General features: G+C 40.1%; 2 protein-coding genes across 2 annotated transcripts; both read right to left on the bottom strand.

The window, feature by feature from the left end:
• Nucleotides 1–1254: 1254 nt before the first annotated feature.
• c13h5orf15 (chromosome 13 C5orf15 homolog) lies at nt 1255–7276 on the bottom strand. The gene is made up of 3 exons (XM_070917411.1): nt 7156–7276; nt 3548–4389; nt 1255–3185 (listed from the first exon to the last, which is right to left on the bottom strand). The coding sequence occupies exons 1-3, from the start codon at nt 7274–7276 to the stop codon at nt 3051–3053; spliced, it is 1098 nt and encodes a 365-aa protein (XP_070773512.1). The 3' UTR covers nt 1255–3050.
• Nucleotides 7277–8394: 1118 nt separating this feature from the next.
• Nucleotides 8395–17590, bottom strand: vdac1 (voltage-dependent anion channel 1). The gene is made up of 9 exons (XM_070916945.1): nt 17540–17590; nt 14939–15008; nt 13002–13051; nt 12426–12578; nt 12135–12187; nt 11585–11812; nt 10769–10919; nt 9927–9984; nt 8395–9528 (listed from the first exon to the last, which is right to left on the bottom strand). The coding sequence occupies exons 2-9, from the start codon at nt 15003–15005 to the stop codon at nt 9437–9439; spliced, it is 852 nt and encodes a 283-aa protein (XP_070773046.1). The 5' UTR covers nt 15006–15008; nt 17540–17590; the 3' UTR covers nt 8395–9436.
• Nucleotides 17591–18087: the final 497 nt, after the last annotated feature.

The following is an 18087-nucleotide window of genomic DNA, read 5'->3' as shown; positions in this document are numbered from 1 at the left end:
ACTTATGTACATGTGATTTCTTAGTTTTTTATTTTTAATAAATTTGCAAAAATTTCAAAAAAACTTTTTTCACATTGTCATTATGGGGTGTTGTGTGTAGAATTTTGAGGAAAAAAATTAATTTAATCCATTTTGGAATAAGGGTGTAACATAACAAAATGTGGAAAAAGTGAAGCGCCGTGAATACTTTCCGGATGCACTGTATGTGTGCATTTCTCGTGGACTGAGAGTTTTGATACTCTTACAGTATTTATATAGCACCTAGATCTGCTTGCATTTTTTTGAAGAGTGATTTGTTGGTTTCCGACCAGGCAATATGTTTCAGTGTAGTTCTATAGTACTTATACAGACTGTGGCAGCCATTATTCAAAACCAGACAGTCAAAGATATGCATGTCCAACTTGGTCTGTCTTTCTTTCTCTCTGCTGTTTACCAATTGTAAAAGACACACATGCCACAATAAACTTTTTATACTTTTTGCTGTCCTGAAGATCCATCTCAGTTGTGTTGTTGGTGTTGTGTGACATTAAACATTCTGAATATGAGTTTTTCTCCCTTTGGTGTTTCTGAGAGATTCTGGGTAATCATGGCACATACGGTTCCCACCACACATCATTAGAAAAAGTATTAAAGTGTTTTTCAGCTTTATTATGCTGATATGTTATTTATGTCTCACTGAGTGGAAATGCAGCGGAAAACCAATTAAAAGAGTTATTTGTGTGTACACACTGCCTCCTTGTGGTGAAGTTACTTATTTTTGCTTTTAGCAGTCCTGATGCTGGAGTCTGCCTTTGAACGTCAGTTCATCACAATGACCAACTGGTAATGACAGCATCAGATAAAAAATTAATGCTTCAGCATATCGCACTGCAGCAGTTGCTTTTTATTTCATTTTAATCATTCAGTTCAGTTTTTTGCTAAATGTGTTGTCTGTTCGAAAATCTAAAACACCCTTTTAACTTTTAGCTGTCTAAATATATAATTGATTTTTAACCACAAATTTTAAGCTCAGTATGTGGCATAATGAAAGGATATAACCTCAGCCAATTACGATCAAAGGACATCAAAGTGACTGTCTAGCGAGCAAAGTGTCGAGTCTGATAGCGATGCCAAAGGTTTACTGCAAAAAGAGCAAGACAGCTCTGTGATGTAAATACTTTCTTAATGTGACTCAAAAAGACAAGAAAAGTCTTTTATTCATCACTTGAGGAGATCAATCATGAAAGCATCAATCACTCAAATGAAAGAAGGGAGGACTCTGTACACAATTTGTGCTTTATTGACAAAAAGAGATTGTACAGTTTCTACTGTTGATTGCAAGAGCAGTGTTCATCCATCACCTTTTACGCAGGAAACCTCCTCCCCTCATATTCTAGCACAGTGCAAATCACATAATCCATCTACCCACTATGCACCTTGTGTACAGACAAGACAGCTGAAAACACTGGCAGAAGGTGACAAGAGATTGATAACAAATATGTGGATTCATGTGGCAGTTATGGCATTACAATTGAAGGCATGAGACGGCGACAGACAGAAAAACAACATGTGGCTGTGATGAACAGTGAAGAGTCATGAGTGACCAAAAAACTATGTGATCTATTCTTGTTTCTGGGTTTTTTTGTGGTGTCGGTGCCCATGTGAACATCAGGCCACACAGAGCGCGCAAAAGTTCTGATGAACAGAGATACCAGTCCACTAAACTATAGTCTAACAGGAGGCAACAAAAAAAATCTAAATTCTGTGTGAGCATGAGGCAACGCAGCCGTTACATTTTGCCAAAAAGAAAACCAAAAATGATTGATAGAGACTTCACCGAAGTCATAACACAAAGAGGGCCAGCCCCAGGATTTCTGCATAGCAAAATCTGGGCAGTAGAAGTACAAGAGGTACCGTATTAGACAAGTTAAATATAAATTGATGAACGAGGAAAAAGTCTGGCAATAAAAGCTTCTCCCATACATTAGATTAGTACATTCTAACCTGAACAGTATCTGTCTTCATTTAAATGGCTTCAGCACATGAACAGACCCCTGGCCTGAAGAGTAGTCACGCTCCTTGAATTAATGCTTAATTTCCCAACGTGTCGTGGGGATTTTACATCCCTTACATAATGCAAAATCTAAATGAAAAGGCATTTTCTGCAAAGGTGTCACCGGTGATGATAAAATAGCTGATATTAAATTTGACTACATTTTCAAATTTCTGTGAAAATGATTTCTTCCTTTGTTATATAAAAAGATGAATTAATTTATATAGGAAACACTGAGGAATATTTCAACTTCTATATATTTAAATCAATTTTGCTAATGTTTAATTTTTTATAGTGTACAGTACTTTACTTATAGACAGATTTATAACAAACAGACCATTTCATCATGAGACTGCATATATATGTATCAGCTTCTCCTAGGCCACTGCTTTTTTGCGTACTGACACCTTTACAATACAAAAGTATGCACGACAACAACAAGTGCTTTGAAAAGCAAAATGCTTCGTGTGTCAATTTATATCTTGGCTAACTGCTGAGAGAGAAATCTATTATTAATCTTGGGGTAAATAATCAACTGTTGTAATTAAGTAATATATTGTGACCTAAGTTACATTAACATGTAATTCTTCCTATTCTTAAAGTGAGCGTTAAACATATTAAGACCGTATGTAAGAGGCAAAACAAAAACAGGTGTAGAGGGACCATAAGGCTGAAACACTCCCAAAAAAGTCAGATATAACCCCTAACAAACCAAAATATTAAATTCCAAGAAGTTATTAATTTAGAAAAAGAAGACAAATAACATTTAAAACAATATAACAAATAAGAATAACAGATAAACAAGTAAAAATCTCTCTATGCAGACAACAAAAAAGTCCTGAACAAACATAATTCTACCCCAAAGACATAACACCCCCTGCTCTCCAGTTGGCCTGTAAAGCAATAGAAAGCATCAATCAAGCTCCGTCACAAAGCACAGCATCTCGACAACGCGACTGGCCAGGCAGGAAGGCTCTGCTCTGTGCAGGTCTGGACATATTGTTCTTCTGAACGTGGATCAGAAAATGTAGTCTCGGGTCATCTTGAGTGACGGCATGGCCTCGTTGACGTTTTGGTCGAGGCGGTGATACTCCACGGTGTTGCGGGAACACAGACTGTCCTTCCAGCGCCGGCTCTGAGCCAGGAGGAAGATCTGAAGGGGGTGGGGGGTGGGAGCAAAATGCAGATGGAGATCAAATTAATCTAATAGATGTACAAGTGCTGATCAAGTAAAATAATTTCTTGGTTGACAAGCTAGCAGAAAAGATGAAAGACTACATAATTGGAATCTGTACTTCAGCTGTGAATCCCAAATTTACATGGGGCCAGTATAATATATAATATAAAACCTTCCTCGACAGATTCAACAGAGGAAGAACTCGTGCCTCTAGAAAGTAAAAAAAGATTGCATGCTGTTATCTTCACCAGAATACAGACCATATGCTACATATGATCATATCGGCGTTGTGCAAACAGGACTTTGAGTTGCCCGGCTATCGTCATGCCAACACTCACCTTCCTCTTGTTGTGATAGGTGATGTAAACGATTGCCACCAGGAAAGCCAGGATGACCAGATGAAAGAAGAAGTGGGAGTCCTCGTCCTCTGTGTTGTAGCTCTCTGCTCCCTTGTAACGAGTCACCTCCATCCTGTCCGGCTGCTGCAACCTGTTCTCAGTCTGGTCTTTGCCGTCGTCATTGCCTTCGTATATGTTGTCAGTGTTGTCACCGTCATCACTGTAGGTGCCTTCTTCGTCGTCATCGTCCTCTTCCTCATCTGTGTAACCATCCAGATCAATGTGAGGTGCTGGTCCTTTGTCAGTGGTCTGCAGCAGGTCTGCTTCAGTGTCCTGGACAGTGGACTCAGGGTCCAGTGTGTTGGAGGGTTTGAATTCAGAGACAGGTGCTTCTTCCTCTTCCGTTACAGGTTTGGCTGATTCAGTAGCTTTGACAGAGGTGGTGGGAGATTCTGGAGAAGACACTAAACTGGTTTCAGCAGCAAGTTCATCTGTTAACGGCACTTTGCCTGGGTTTTCTTTATCCTCATCTGTTGTGTCCCCTGTGTCATTGTTGACTGATTTTTGCTGCAGATCAGAGGAATCAAAGATGGTCATTAGATGTGTTTCCTCGCTCTCTTGGGATGTTTTTGGTTTAATGGCTGTTATGAGGTTGTCTTTAGGAGCCTCTGTTTCTGTTGTTGTTGTTGTGGAGTCATTGCCAGCAGGTGTTGCAGGGTTCTTGAGTTCTATTGAAGATACTGGATTCTGTTCAGGTGTCGAAGGCTTTGCGCCACCAGCTTCCTTGGTGGTCAAATTAAGATTTTGAGACGCATTTCTCCCCTGATTCTCATTGATTGGCACTGTCAGGTAAAAGGGAATAACAATGCAAGACATTATATATTAGGTTACAAAAATAAGGTTGAGAAAATACTCCTTAAAACACTTGAACATAACTTGAAATGTTTGCATAGTAAACAAAATATACATTTTAAATCAAAGAAGGATACTTTCCCACTTTCTAAGCCTACCTGCTGATAATGAAATGAGTCCAAATTCAATCTGACTTTTCAGTTTCAACCTATTTCAAGAACTAAACCTTCATCTAAAGTGACATACTCTGCAATCTTGCTACAGATATCCATAATGTCATACAACCACACTGTGATCACACCAGCAGCTATGGCTAGAAAATGAGCTTGTCCTCCTACTCAGAGACTGCCATCTAAAATTACCCTTGGGCAAAGCAGTTAACCCTTCAGCTGCCACAGTAAAGCCGCAAAGTGGACATTAAAAGCAGCTTGTTTGTGTTTGATTGTTTGAAATCTGCTTAAAACGTGCTCTAATCCCAATGAGAGATTGTGTTTTGAGACAACTTCTCTGCTTTAAGACACAATGTGATGCGTTATTGCATATTATACTATATTATAAATCCTCTGTAAGCCAACTGTATAATTTGTTGTAATTCACTACATTTAACACATTTCATTACTCTCAATTAGACTGACAGATCTTTTAGCAGGTGGTTTGAATATATCTCCATGTTAGCCAGGCTAAACCAGTTCTTGACTTGACTTGACTCAGTCTCATGCATCTGGCCAGCCTTCCTGAATCAATGACACCATTTAACCAACAAGTGTCAACATTATTTCATCCTGTGGGACTAGGAGGCGTTGCTTAGGAAGGGAAGGGAGGAGAACACTAGGGACTTGAGGCATGGAGTAAGACGTCCCCAAGAGAAGAAAGGGACTATTCATACACGTGGGCCATGGCCAGCATAAATAATCACTGAACAGGAGATCGTTGTGGCAGCAACGGTTATAGGTTTTGCTGCGTGAAACAGCATGTAGGAAATTCAGCCTTCAAAACCAAGCAGCTGGGTCACATTTGAGAAGTATGTTTATAATATTTTCTTTCCTTCCATTCATACTTGTATGATGGCCAAAATTAGTAGCCACTAGCTTAAAGCTGGTAAATTTAGGCCAAGGGTGGTTGTACAGTCTGACAACCAATTTTGCCACTAGGCAGTTGTCATTTTGCTGTTTGTATTTCAAGCTAAATAAATATTTCGCAGGCTAGTGGCTGATCAAGTTAAGGTCATCCTCCCTCTGTATAAATATTTTTTTTGTTCCCTCCCAGGGACAAAACACACAATAATGAAACCTAAAGGGACATTCACAGTATAAGGACAGGACATAAATGATATGTCAAGATATGATTTCATGAACCGATACCAAACATGAGAGTTTATACAACTTAAAATGCTTCAAAAGAGGATGAAATGTTAAGTCAGTAAATATTGCAAGCAGATACTGATGTGATTCCAGGCTACAAGGGGATATTGTAGGGGATAGCGCCATTACTAATGTCAGATCATAGGATTTGTGTGACAAGTCTTACACAAATACATGACCTGTCTATCACATACAGACATTGATGTGTTTGATATTTCTGGATTCATATTTCATGGAAATACTTTTTAGAGCAAATAGTCCTTTAATTAATAGTTTTGTTCCTGTCTGGATGTATTTTTGTTGTATCGGTGCATCTTTGACACAATGATACAAGCTGAAATAGGCCGGAGACTTTCCCAGCAAACACCTGACAGTTGCCCATACATGCAGTAACATGACATACAATCCCCATTTGGAAAGACTAGAGAACACAGGCCAAGAAATCAACACCACTGGCCTCATCTCAACAGATTTAAGCCAATACATCGAAGAACATTTATGCAATGATAGAGCCTGCCACTGAGGGCAATTTTGCAGCCTTTACTGTTCCCAGTTCCTTGATGGTAAACTTCAAATGGTTTTTGTTTAATGAGTGGTGGAGCTGCTGGACTGACAGAGGGTAAATTAACAGCTCAGATATATGACCAGGACATCTGGACCAGGTCACTTTATCTGACCACCACAAATCATTGCTGCTTATGAGTCCCCGCGGGGCATCGCAAAGCAGACCCTTAACTACTACATAATGCCAATTTTAATGGGGTTATCTTAAAACACACATTCCAGTTAACTGGTCGAACTAAACATTCTAGCCAATACAGGTCTACGCCGGTCGTAAGGTTGCGGAGCTTGAATTTTGACCAGAAAAATGCTACTTCCTGTTTTATGGTTTCGAGATGATCCTAGTGTGTCTGAAGACTTTATGGAGTTACTTAAAATATTGTTAAGACAAAGTCGGCTATCTTTATCCAAGTTTAACACTGAAAAAATGTACAAATAACGTCTAGACAGGTTGACGTTAACGTCAGAATGTTTGAACTTTTTTCCAACTGACAATCGCGCGACGGATAGATTTAATAACAAGACGGTCACAAGGAAGTCACATTTCAAACATCATATAACTCTTTATATTTGGAAATGTACTTTGTTGAAATGTAATGTAATACTTTGATAAGGACTTGAGTTTAAAACAAAATACTGTTTTATGACTTTTCCGGGACGCACAGTTAGACCCTTATCGCCCCTCTCACCTGACACCGCGGTTTGCTAGCATGACGTACTAGCCAACTAGCTACAGTAACGTTAGCTACCTGACAGTGGCTCGCTAACTAGCAGTCGTGTTGGTTGGTTAAAAAACAGTCATAATCTCAGATACTTCATAAAAGTATAACCTACCTTCCGTCGTGATATTTACCGGAGCTGACAGGCAGCCGCTGGCTAACAGCTGGATAAAAATAACCAGAGAGAGAGCACAAATATTTCTCCTGCTTCGCCCCATCTTCCTGCACGTCGCCATGTTGATGCGTAAGTAACTGAAGAGGCGTGGCTTAGCATGGCCACATACAGGGTGTAACAAAGTGAGTGAATGTGTGTTTGAGTCAGAGTTATGAAAAGTGGATGGTCTGAGGTCTGAGTAATTAATTAATGTCAAATAAATGCCTCCAAATACCTGGCATACTTGTTTATGAACTGGTTAAAGCCTATATATTGAATTTTATTTTATTGTCTTGATGACATTGGATTTACTCCTCTTCGTTTGGGGTCCACAAACTTCACTGTTTTACTCTTCTTCTGACCCTATTAAAAGCCAATATATGGGAAAGTACTGAGGTGGTAATACTTACATCAGTCACAAATGGGCTTTGAAGGTGACAAAATGTGGAAATAACCATGAAGCATTATTACACCAAAAGAGGAAATATTTCATGTTCCATTTCATGTATTTCAATCCTTTTGTCTGCCAAAAACTCACTCAGACAAAGTTATCCTAAAAAGTGACCTTACTTATGTTTGGGGTCAATTCGGACTCCAGTGAGGTCCAACTCCTTATTAGATCTCTCATGAGCAAAATGTTATAAAACTTAAATAAGAAACTTATGTTGGATAAGTTATAAACATATACGTTTGTTTTACAGAGGTCTCCAGGATTTCAACCAGAACATTATGGTTGAGGACAATCCATGCAAGAGTAGTTCACCTATACCTAATACAGATATGTGGTGGGTAATCAGTGTTCTCACTCTAACATCAATTTCAAGAACTATTCAATCACTTTCTATGCCTTGTTTAGTGAAACACTGTCAGAACTTAGAAGTTAGACAAGGCATTGTTCAAAATCAGCTGTCATGGCCTCTGTTTTCACTCCTGATCTAGTCAAGAAATTATAAAATCCAGAGATCAAATATCCACCATTTGGTCTTCTCTAGGATTTGTGACAAACAATATCGATTAATAAAAACAAAGAATTGACAGATTAATCCATAACAAAGATAATTTTTCGTTGCAGGTCAAAAATGGCCATCTTATTTGTGCTGAAGTGTTTGCACAGAATTATAAATAAACCTGGGGTGAAATTATCATCACAAGATGCAGGTCTATATCTGACAAAAGGCAGAAGAAAAATACAATCAGAAACTGGTTCAAGATGTTCTTTATTTAATTCAGGGAATGACAATACTGTCAAGTACACTATGCATGATTCCCATAACCAGTTGTGGAAGACTACCATTTCCTGTCCACTTTATTCTTTTCATCCTGCTTCAAAGAAGTACCATAACGCTTCTTCAGAGAAGTTCAACTGTGTGCATGATAGGTTTCCTTTCGTTTGCTCGACCAGGAAGAATTGACATGTCTTTGCCTTCGTAAGACTTCACAGGTGGATTAAACTATGACTGTCAATAAAATAATATTCTTTTTGCTATATGTAACAAAAGACATGTTTCACACCAAATGCACAGACACAAATAACAAGTGAGACGAAAACACAGAATGTACACATTGGGGTGTAGTGCCTCTTTGAGCGACTGACAGCTGCTTACATCAGGGACAACTAACCCTTCCATTCCCATTGTATAATATATCAAGACAGACACTAAAGCTCTCCTGTGCAAAAGTGAAAATAAAACTGTTATTTCACCACTACAACTTTAGAGCAAGGAGTGCTTAATGGCGCCAAACAACAGCACCATCTGGTGGTGTAACTAATCAACTGTACGCTGACTGTGTCGCGCCCTTTATGCATTTTGGGCTGATCTAGCTCTTACTTTCCCTTTTATCTGCATTGGAAAGCAGAGAGACACACAAATTAAAGCCTTGTGCATGAATGTAGTGAAATGACAAAGAGTGAGGCCAACATGAATGTACTCAAGGCTACTTTTCCCTTGCAAGCTACACAATTCAAGATAAAACTTTCTGTTACATGGTCGTAGTTTTGTTTTGAACTCGGCTCTTTATTTTGAAAATATAATGTTCCCTTAAAGTGGTCCTTTAAAAGTGGTAGATCGTTGCAAGAACGATTTGACCATTATGCTGTCTTGCTTCCAGCTGTAGCATGTCTAGGGGAAAGAGGGTTTTTGTGAGGGCTAGCTAATCAATAAAGGATTTGGAATATTTTTTTTTTTTTTGGTGGGGAATACGTGTGTTCTGGGAGGACTAGAAGGGCGTCTGCCTCATCCTCCTACGCCTGGAACTCGAGGCCGAGACCAAGCTTGTGGCCACCAGCATTGATGTTCTTGCCATCAAGGAGAGCAGAGAGCGTCAGCTTGATGCCTGCGGAAACAGACACATCATGATAAGCGATGCACAGACAATGCAATTTAGATGAGTGTGTAAATGTATACATCTTTTGCTACTTAATCCTCCAAACAGTCTGAAACACAGGCTATTTACTAAACTATTCCATTCTTGATGTACAGAAGAACCCACCTCCCACCACCCTCCATCTTTCTGTAATGTTGCCATTGTTGTTTACCCTTGAGAAACTGTAGTCGTTATAAATTACCCTCCTTAAAATGTACGTCAGTTATAAAAAGTTGGAATAATCCACATTCTCATCCTGGTTCATAGCGTTGACTTAATTTAGGAGATGTTTAAATATTGTGGTCTTTGCAACCATGGTCAGTGTTTGGCCCATTTAAACACCCAAGTTATATACAGACTGCACTCACCTGGCTTCAGAGTCTGAGTGTAGCCCAGGCCCACAAGGCTGGAGTTGTTCACCTTGGCCTGTGTGGGGAAACACAGAGGAAGATCGTACAGAGAACAACACACATTCATCATGCCAATGCTGGGTAATGTATTGCCTGCTCCAAGAAAAATTACGAATGTAAACTGTGATTCATACTGAATTCTGAAACTGATTGTGTGATTCAAAAGTGCCACCGCTAAAACAGTTTCACTTCAGAATGGCATGTTGACCGCATTATTAACATGTTAATAATAGTTGATACAAGATACATATAATTACTCTAACAAACAACCAGTCATACTAATTGGCTCTGCTGCACGTAGGATTTAAGGACTAATGTAACAGACAGAACTAAATTAGCCCAGGCCTTTCTGTAGGCGACAGACTCCTCCCATTGGCCATTTTGGCTTGGAAGAGGCGCCTCTCATGCCCAACTGAATGTGATGTATTCACATGGACTTCCAAGTTGGTCAGCTAGACTGGGCATGCAGCAAAGACTGTGACACAGATTTGAGCAACATCATGACTGTTGTGGTGCATCTTAGTTCATATCGGTAACACTCAGAATGTATGTTTTTTTGTTTGTTTTTTTCTTTTCTAGCTTAACAGACAACCAAAACAAATATTATTATTATTATTATAATAAAAGGAAATATGCATTAAACATGGGAGCAAGTAGCTGGTTTCAATGGCCTCTGGGCCAGTTTTAGAACCCGACCCTGCACTATGAATTCCTAATAGGGATCAATAAAGTAACATTGTAATTATACAAGATGTTACCATACCACTACAACTACGACGACTACTACTACTACTACTCACAGAGAAGGATGCATCAGGATCAATCTGATACTTGGCAGCGATGCCAAAGCGGGTGTTGCTGTTTCCGGCAGTCCAGGCCAGGTTGACGGCTGTCTCCAGCTGGTCATTCACCTTCTGGTAGATGGAACCACCAAACTCAGTGCCATCATTTCTGAGGAAAAATAGCAGATTGGAATATATGTAAATGCTACTGCAACACGAGTATCTGTTACAGGTGATATTTTCCCCTCAAAAAAGGTATAAATTATGGTTAATGGTTCTTACAAAGAAAATACCTTAATTGGTACCTTGCGTGTCTGTTAAAGAGCTCCTCATATGGGAGCACTGTCACTGATGTAAAGCCTACATTACACTTTGTCTGACCTCACATAACCACATCAGCTGTAGACTGAAACAGACAGGCTTGGCCAGGGACACAGCAGGAAACAAGACTAACACTGTGCCCTGTCCCTCCCTCCCTCTCCCTCTCTCTCTCTCACCGTCTGACACTAGTTCACTCTACCTTTTCACTGAGGCCCTTTATGCCAGCCACTCACTCCACCTCACTTGCAATATAGTAAATCCCATCACCTGGGTGTAAAAATAACCGGCACCTGGGTGCCCGGCAGACAGCCAAATGGTCAAGTTGGTCAGCCAGACAAGGAGAAAAAACAGTTTGAAGACTTCTTTCTAGTAAAGGTCAGTCATCTGGTTGTTTCGCTTATAGCTAGAACGCATTGGTTCAACAGTACATGAGAACTGCATTGTGTGTGGTTCAATGGAAGTGTGCATGCCAGCATACTACTCATAACCATCTGCTACTTCATGTCGTCTTACACATTCGTATGGAGCTGGAACTCGTCAGTCTTGTATCCAACCGCAAAGTTGCTCTGGGTGATCCTGTTCCTGCCAGCTTCGAAGGTCATCTGGTAGCCAGCCAGCCAGCCTTCGTAGCCCACCACTGCTGCGCCGTGGACGGCTGTACCGTTGATGTCGTAGTTAACGTCACAGCCGAGATTGATGTGGTCGCACTTGTAGCCCGTCTTGACCTTGCCGCTCTTCTTACTGACAGGATGTTTGGGGGGGTTAATGTCAGAAGTCAACATTTGAAACATCACACAGCTGTGACAATGAAATAAAAAAGAAGTGCTGTTTATCAGGGCTATAGACTGCAACTATTTAGTCACACATACGTATAGCCATTTTTAGAGACAATGTGCACTTTATTTATTTACACAAATTTAAGAGCAGGAGTCCTTTATGACTTCAACCGGCAGCGTCACTGACATTGTTGCAGTGATCTTAGTGTGACAAGTCTGCTAACTTAGCTCCCTAGCTAACGTTAGATAGTTAGCAGCTGCGCAACTAACAACTTACAACGCCTTACCCAGTGTTTGGCGAGAAGGAGGAATCGAACGTCAGCTTCAGCCCCTTAGCCAACTGTGAAAAGGGTAGGGAAGATATAGCAAACAAAAATAAAGATTCAGTTTAATCAAACTGATCAACTTTAGCATTACTTACTGTTCATCAGATTCACAACAAGGCAAATGACACCCACTACTTGGGTGGCAGGCCTTAGTGAATACAGAGAAAGGACTATATGTTACTGCCAATAGCAACACAAATCCATTTTTTTTTTAAATACGCATTTTCTTGGCCCCCACATCCCATTGCCAACCTGGTCTTCAAGGGTGATCTCGGTCCCCAGGGTGTTGTCGGTGTTCCACTTCTCTGTGAAGGTTAGTCCATGCTCCGCCCACTTGTACTTGGTCTCCAGGGATCCAGCGACCTTGCTGGTCTCAGTGTTGGCAGAGCCTGTGCTGGTGAACTCCTGCAGATGATAGTATTGGTGTCAGCCAGGTTAACTAGCCAGGTATATTACCATATTAAAATAATGTTATTGTTAATGTCTTGCACTAAAATATATTTTCATTAGGTGTTAACATTGGGTTTTAGACAGTGATGTAGTGCTGTAAACCACCAATCAACACTATGTCTGCATTGAACATAAACTTTATGGTACATTTACAAAGTCAAGAAATCCATTTGACTTTAATCTGAAGCAAACTAACACACGCAGTGTATTTGATTGTTTTGACACATCTACTCAAAAAAAATGATATCAGTCAGGTAGCCAAGGTGTCCTGGCAGCGTTTAGGTGATCAGATAGACAGCCAGGAGCCTCTTAAGCTATGATAGGACGGCTGCAGTCTGGAGTGGCAGCTCTGATTAACTGATAATGACAACGACTTACCAGTCCATTCTCAGACTTTGTTTTCAAGTCCAGCTTGATGAGCCCAAAGCCTGGAACAGATAACATTTAATACAAGATCAATGTGATGTTGGGATGACAATAAAGATCTGACATCTGATAATGACCACCAAACATTTTCATATTGAAGTGGAACAGGATTCTTAAAAGCCAAGCACTGGGTAGTCCTCAAAACAAGTAGTACTTCAATGCCAATACTATTAGTCCTAACTATGCAAAATGCTATTCTACATTAATTCTATTAATACACATTTAAATGATCCCTTTAGATATTGTCTGTGAAACATCCATTTATCAGCCTCCAGAGTACATTTAAAGTTATTCATATGCCACTGACTGAGCGTGTGTCTTGATTTGATGTAGAGTCTGTGAGAATAATAGTGCTGTCAGTTATGAATAATAGCTGGAAGGTTGGTTAAACTGATAAAGCCTCAAGCCTAAAGCCCCATTCCTGGCCCTGCCCAGCATTACAACCATCAATTGATTCACCCAACCACACTTCACATGACCCAGAGACCTCCATGTTCATGTACTTTGTGGCCTAGTACGATTCCTCACTTGCCCCGCTTGACTAAACATTCTACTAATTCACCAATCACGGTCCAGCTTCATCCAAAGCTGCAGTTTCCACCCTACAAAATGGTCACCAGCTTCACAACTACTCTCAGTTTTGGCTTTTCAGTCAGGCTTTTCTATGAAGGTGATGGACTCCAAATGTTCCATGTGTTCCACCACCCAAACCTGCAGAGAAACCCACAGTAATGAATTACAGCCACTGCCAAACTTGCAGTGATTTAGCCTTCGTGGAACATATGAATCAGTCTGCTGAAACAACCGGGAATCCCCTAGATATTAAGTAGACAGCATTCAGTAAACATTGGAGCACAGCTGTGTATTTATACACAAAACACACCACAACGACATCCACTCAAACTGCAGGCTCTGCACTACTCCAACATGTGTTCAGCTAGAGTCAAGCTACAAACAGTACAATAAGTGGTTTGAATCATTTGCTTTCATTTGGCATTGCAGTGGAAATTGCGTTGTCTGCAGGCCAGGGGCTGAATTTGTACAATCCCTGAGAGGAAGTGCGGCATCGCATCTTGCAAGAAATCTGCCTTGATTACTTCACAGCACAATAAAGGAAGATGGTATTGTTGTTCTTGTGTATAGAGTGATAAACCATTAAGTATTTCTTCCAATGGCAGGAGGTATAAAAAACAAAAAAAAACAAAAAGAGTATTAAGAATTATGAGTAAATAAAACCGACCACTGAACCACAGATACCCTTTTTTGATGAAGCAACAGAGAGAAACTAAGGAAACATGCCATAAAAAGTCATGACATATAATGACCTATTGATGTTTAAAAATTCTACACGATAGCCTGCAAGTACCCTCATCTAAAAAAGGTGCACGCAACATATCTAACACGTCAAAGAGTCAATTTACTAGTCACAGGCAGTACTACACAGCCTGTGAAAACAGGTGTATAACGTTGTCTGTGGCTCTGCAGGAGCTTTGTCAAGTCTTTAATAGTGTTTTACAATTAAATAAAAGCATATGTGTACATACTACATAAAAGTGTTATAAAGTGGCTTAGACTCACTTCGTTACATAGATTCACCTCTACTAAAGTCTGTGTTTCATAATCCATTTAATACACAGTGTACTGCTTTTCTGCTTTCTGAAAAAAAAAAAAATTCATATATATATATATATATATATATATATATATATATATATATATATATATATATACATACACACACACACACACACACACTCTCATGATACCATCGTTATCAAGGATACACATCATGGCAGTATTTTATTGTGATTCAAACCCTTTTTCTCTATATCATACTGCTGTAATGTTGAAATGAAATAAGTGAGTATGGTTGGCTGCTCGGTTCTTACCGTATCCCTTGGTAAAAACATCCTTGGCAGACTTTCCAAGGTCAACGTAGGTGGGAGGTACAGCCATTATCTGCAAAGAGAACACGGATGATCAAGGCTGAAACAAAAAAAAACAACAGTCTCTGAAACATATCATCCCTGCTGTCCTCCCTCTGCGTTATAGCTGTAGGACAGCCAGAGCCCAGACTAACACAACCCTGCAGCAGAAGAGCAGACTGACAGATCAGATGTGATGTGCTTAGTGAGAGAGCAGTGCTGCTGAAAGAGGAAGGCATACTGGAGGTCACTGATGGATAGGAAAGGTACAAAGTTATTGGCTTACATGAGCTACACACATGGGCGCAGTGATTTTCACACTTGCATACACACACATACACATGCACACATTTATGCAAACTTGCATTCCTGTACAGAGGTCAGCTTGTATATGCTTATATATATACATATATATATATATATATATATACTGTATATATATATATATATACACACACACATATATATATATATACACACATATATATATATATACACACACCCACACCATATATATATATATATATATATATATATATGGTGTCACATTTTGGCATTACAGTTAGGGGATTTTAGATACTTTAAAATTAAGAACTTTGCCAATACATTGCAAATGCATTCATTGATTCATCCCCCCATGCCCATTTGGTTTCAAACTACTTTAGATTTTAGGTAGGACATTTTTGACACTATATTAATTTTCCTGAATCAAACTTAATGTTTCAAAGTGGAAGAAGCCAAGTTCAGAGAGAACAATGAAGGCCACAGACTGAAGCACAAAGCAGATTCTTTGCCAGCCCTCTGGATTGGCTGCTCTCATGTATGTGTGCACCTCTTTGTCCTTCATTTTCCTGAACAGCCAGTTGTGCAAGACATGTCTATTGTGTCATTAGAATAGATGTAGATTCCATTTTTCAATAGCACAACAGTTATCAAGGTACAGTTGTTGCACAGACATATTGATAACACACATGTGCATATTGATAGAAGATAGAAGAGGAATTTGAACAGTTTACAGAGTGAATAGCAACCTCAGGGTTTACAATTTCTCATTTAACATTTCTTAAATCCCAAGATAGCAACTATTCTACAGTATTGCGATTCTGTAGGATTAACTGTGGTCCATCATTACATCAGAGCAATTGATCAATCCATCCATCCATCCATTTTTACAACCAGTCGCGGGACAATTAATCAATGCTTCACAAAATAAATGTTAGGCGTAAAAAATTATATCTATACTTTGGAAAGTCTGAAAGCAACTCAGATGCTATCAAAATGACATTAATGAGCTAAGGCTTGCCCTACGTCAACAAGTCACCCTGCCAGTCACCAAAAGTAACATCAGTCCATTACTATAGCAACATTCCTGCCCAGTTCTTTCCTTCAAGCCTGTTCAATCAAGTTTATGGGAAGCCTCACCTTTTATCAACAACTCCACCCTTTTGCTCCAATTACAATATGGCTAACACATTTACACCACTGCATCCCTATGCATGTTTGGGCCCCAGATGTTTCTCTGCACCCAACACTTCCTCCTCAACTTTCAAGCTCTAATCCTCTAAATCGTTCAGGACGCCCCCGTGGGCAGCCCTCTGATCCCAGTCCTCATGGGTGTACTGATGACAGGAAGTGGACTAGTGTCACGTATCTGCAGTGCCTGTTAACACAAGACACAAAAAGCATGGCCTTTAAGCCATTCACCCTGTGCTAACACACATACACAGTCTCTCAGTACACCCCATAGTTTTATGGCTTTCACACATGGCTACAGAAATGTCAAAGGCCATAGAGGACGTAGGACTAGGACGTAGGACTAGGACATCCCTGTAGCCTGCAAAGTCTTGTGACTGAGGCATACTGGGTAAACCTTAATGACTTCAAGTTGAAGAGGGCTATATTTGTATAATTACACAAAATCCCATAGCATGATGAGGACCATTCATGAAATGTTACACTTGACTTTGCATCCAAGTTTGGGGTCTATTACTGCCCTTCAACATCACCTTAGCTGTAGTCCAATTCAGCTGTGAGACAGACCTCCAATTGATTTGATTCTGCAAAATCTAGTCACCCTCTAGAGTGAATAAAGCAGTGGCCACTTGACTCAGACAAAGAGGTTTATGAAGGCAGTGAAGGCAGCATCTCCCTGCCCTCGCCTGCTAACAGATTAGCTTTAGCTAGCTATCAAGGTGGACAGCGGGCAAGTGTCTCCAGTGAATGACGTTATGGCAGGTTGACAGGCAGAGAGCCCGGACAGTGTCAAGAGGGTAAAACCGTAAGCTAGCTAAGCTTCTTTATTTCTAGCTACCTGAATAACTGCTCACCACTGCCAAATGACCGCTCCGCAAGACACTAAGTTAGCCACCAAGCTAACAGCAGTACATAGGCCTAGCATCTCTGCTGGGCGTCGAGCTGCACCCGTTCTCCAGTTAAAAATCAATGGCTGGGGCGGACAGCTCGGGGCTCTGGATGTCATTACCCGCCGGCTGATAGCAGTGACGGAGCTGTGCAGTAAAGAAAACGACAGCTTTGTTGCATTTCAGTAATAGAGACATAACGTACCTCTCTGTGTTCCGGTCCTGATCGAGAAGGGGCTTGTCAACTGCACAAAGGGAGGAGAGAAGAGGGAGGTGGTGCGGCGTCACGTACGCTACAAGTCACGCAAGCAGCAGCAGCCTCTAGTCATCGTCAAAGATACAACATTCAACCAAACTGCAAGATGGTTCACACCCTGTTTCAGCATTACAGCCCGAGTGGCATCGGCGGGCAAAAAGTACGAGGCTATCCCGCTGTTCCCACACAAGCCTAGTAAAGTACAGTTCTTGTGTAACACTACACTAGTGTTGTGAAGTTTATTTGGTCAAGTAGTTGTTCCATACTCAAGTATTTTACATTTTGTCCTACTTTACATCACTTCTTTCTCACTACATTTGACAGCTGTTGTTACTTTTCAGAATATTTCTCATTCGAAATATATAAATATATAAAATATGTATAATTTATATATTATAAAATACTAGTCACTGTTATGGTTAAGTAACAATAATGAAAATAGGCAGGGTATTAATTGTCCCTCATCATCCTCTGCAACAAGTTATTACACCCGACAA

The sequence above is a fragment of the Enoplosus armatus genome, chromosome 13 (assembly GCF_043641665.1).
Source record: "Enoplosus armatus isolate fEnoArm2 chromosome 13, fEnoArm2.hap1, whole genome shotgun sequence".
NCBI lineage: Eukaryota > Metazoa > Chordata > Actinopteri > Centrarchiformes > Enoplosidae > Enoplosus > Enoplosus armatus.
The sequence above is the reverse complement of the archived record's forward strand: the minus strand, read 5'-3'. Positions and strand labels throughout refer to the sequence as shown.

Coding starts and splice junctions, on each gene's coding strand:
- c13h5orf15 (XM_070917411.1), bottom strand. CDS start 7,276: ATGGCGACGTGCAGGAAGATGGGGCGAAGCAGGAGAAATATTTGTGCT. Junction 4,390..7,155: donor GGTAAATATCACGACGGAAG/GTAGGTTATACT, acceptor TTTACCTGACAG/TGCCAATCAATGAGAATCAG. Junction 3,186..3,547: donor CCTATCACAACAAGAGGAAG/GTGAGTGTTGGC, acceptor CACCCCCTTCAG/ATCTTCCTCCTGGCTCAGAG.
- vdac1 (XM_070916945.1), bottom strand. CDS start 15,005: ATGGCTGTACCTCCCACCTACGTTGACCTTGGAAAGTCTGCCAAGGAT. Junction 12,579..13,001: donor CAAAGTCTGAGAATGGACTG/GTAAGTCGTTGT, acceptor TATCATCTGCAG/GAGTTCACCAGCACAGGCTC. Junction 10,920..11,584: donor TTCCAGCTCCATACGAATGT/GTAAGACGACAT, acceptor ATTTTTCCTCAG/AAATGATGGCACTGAGTTTG.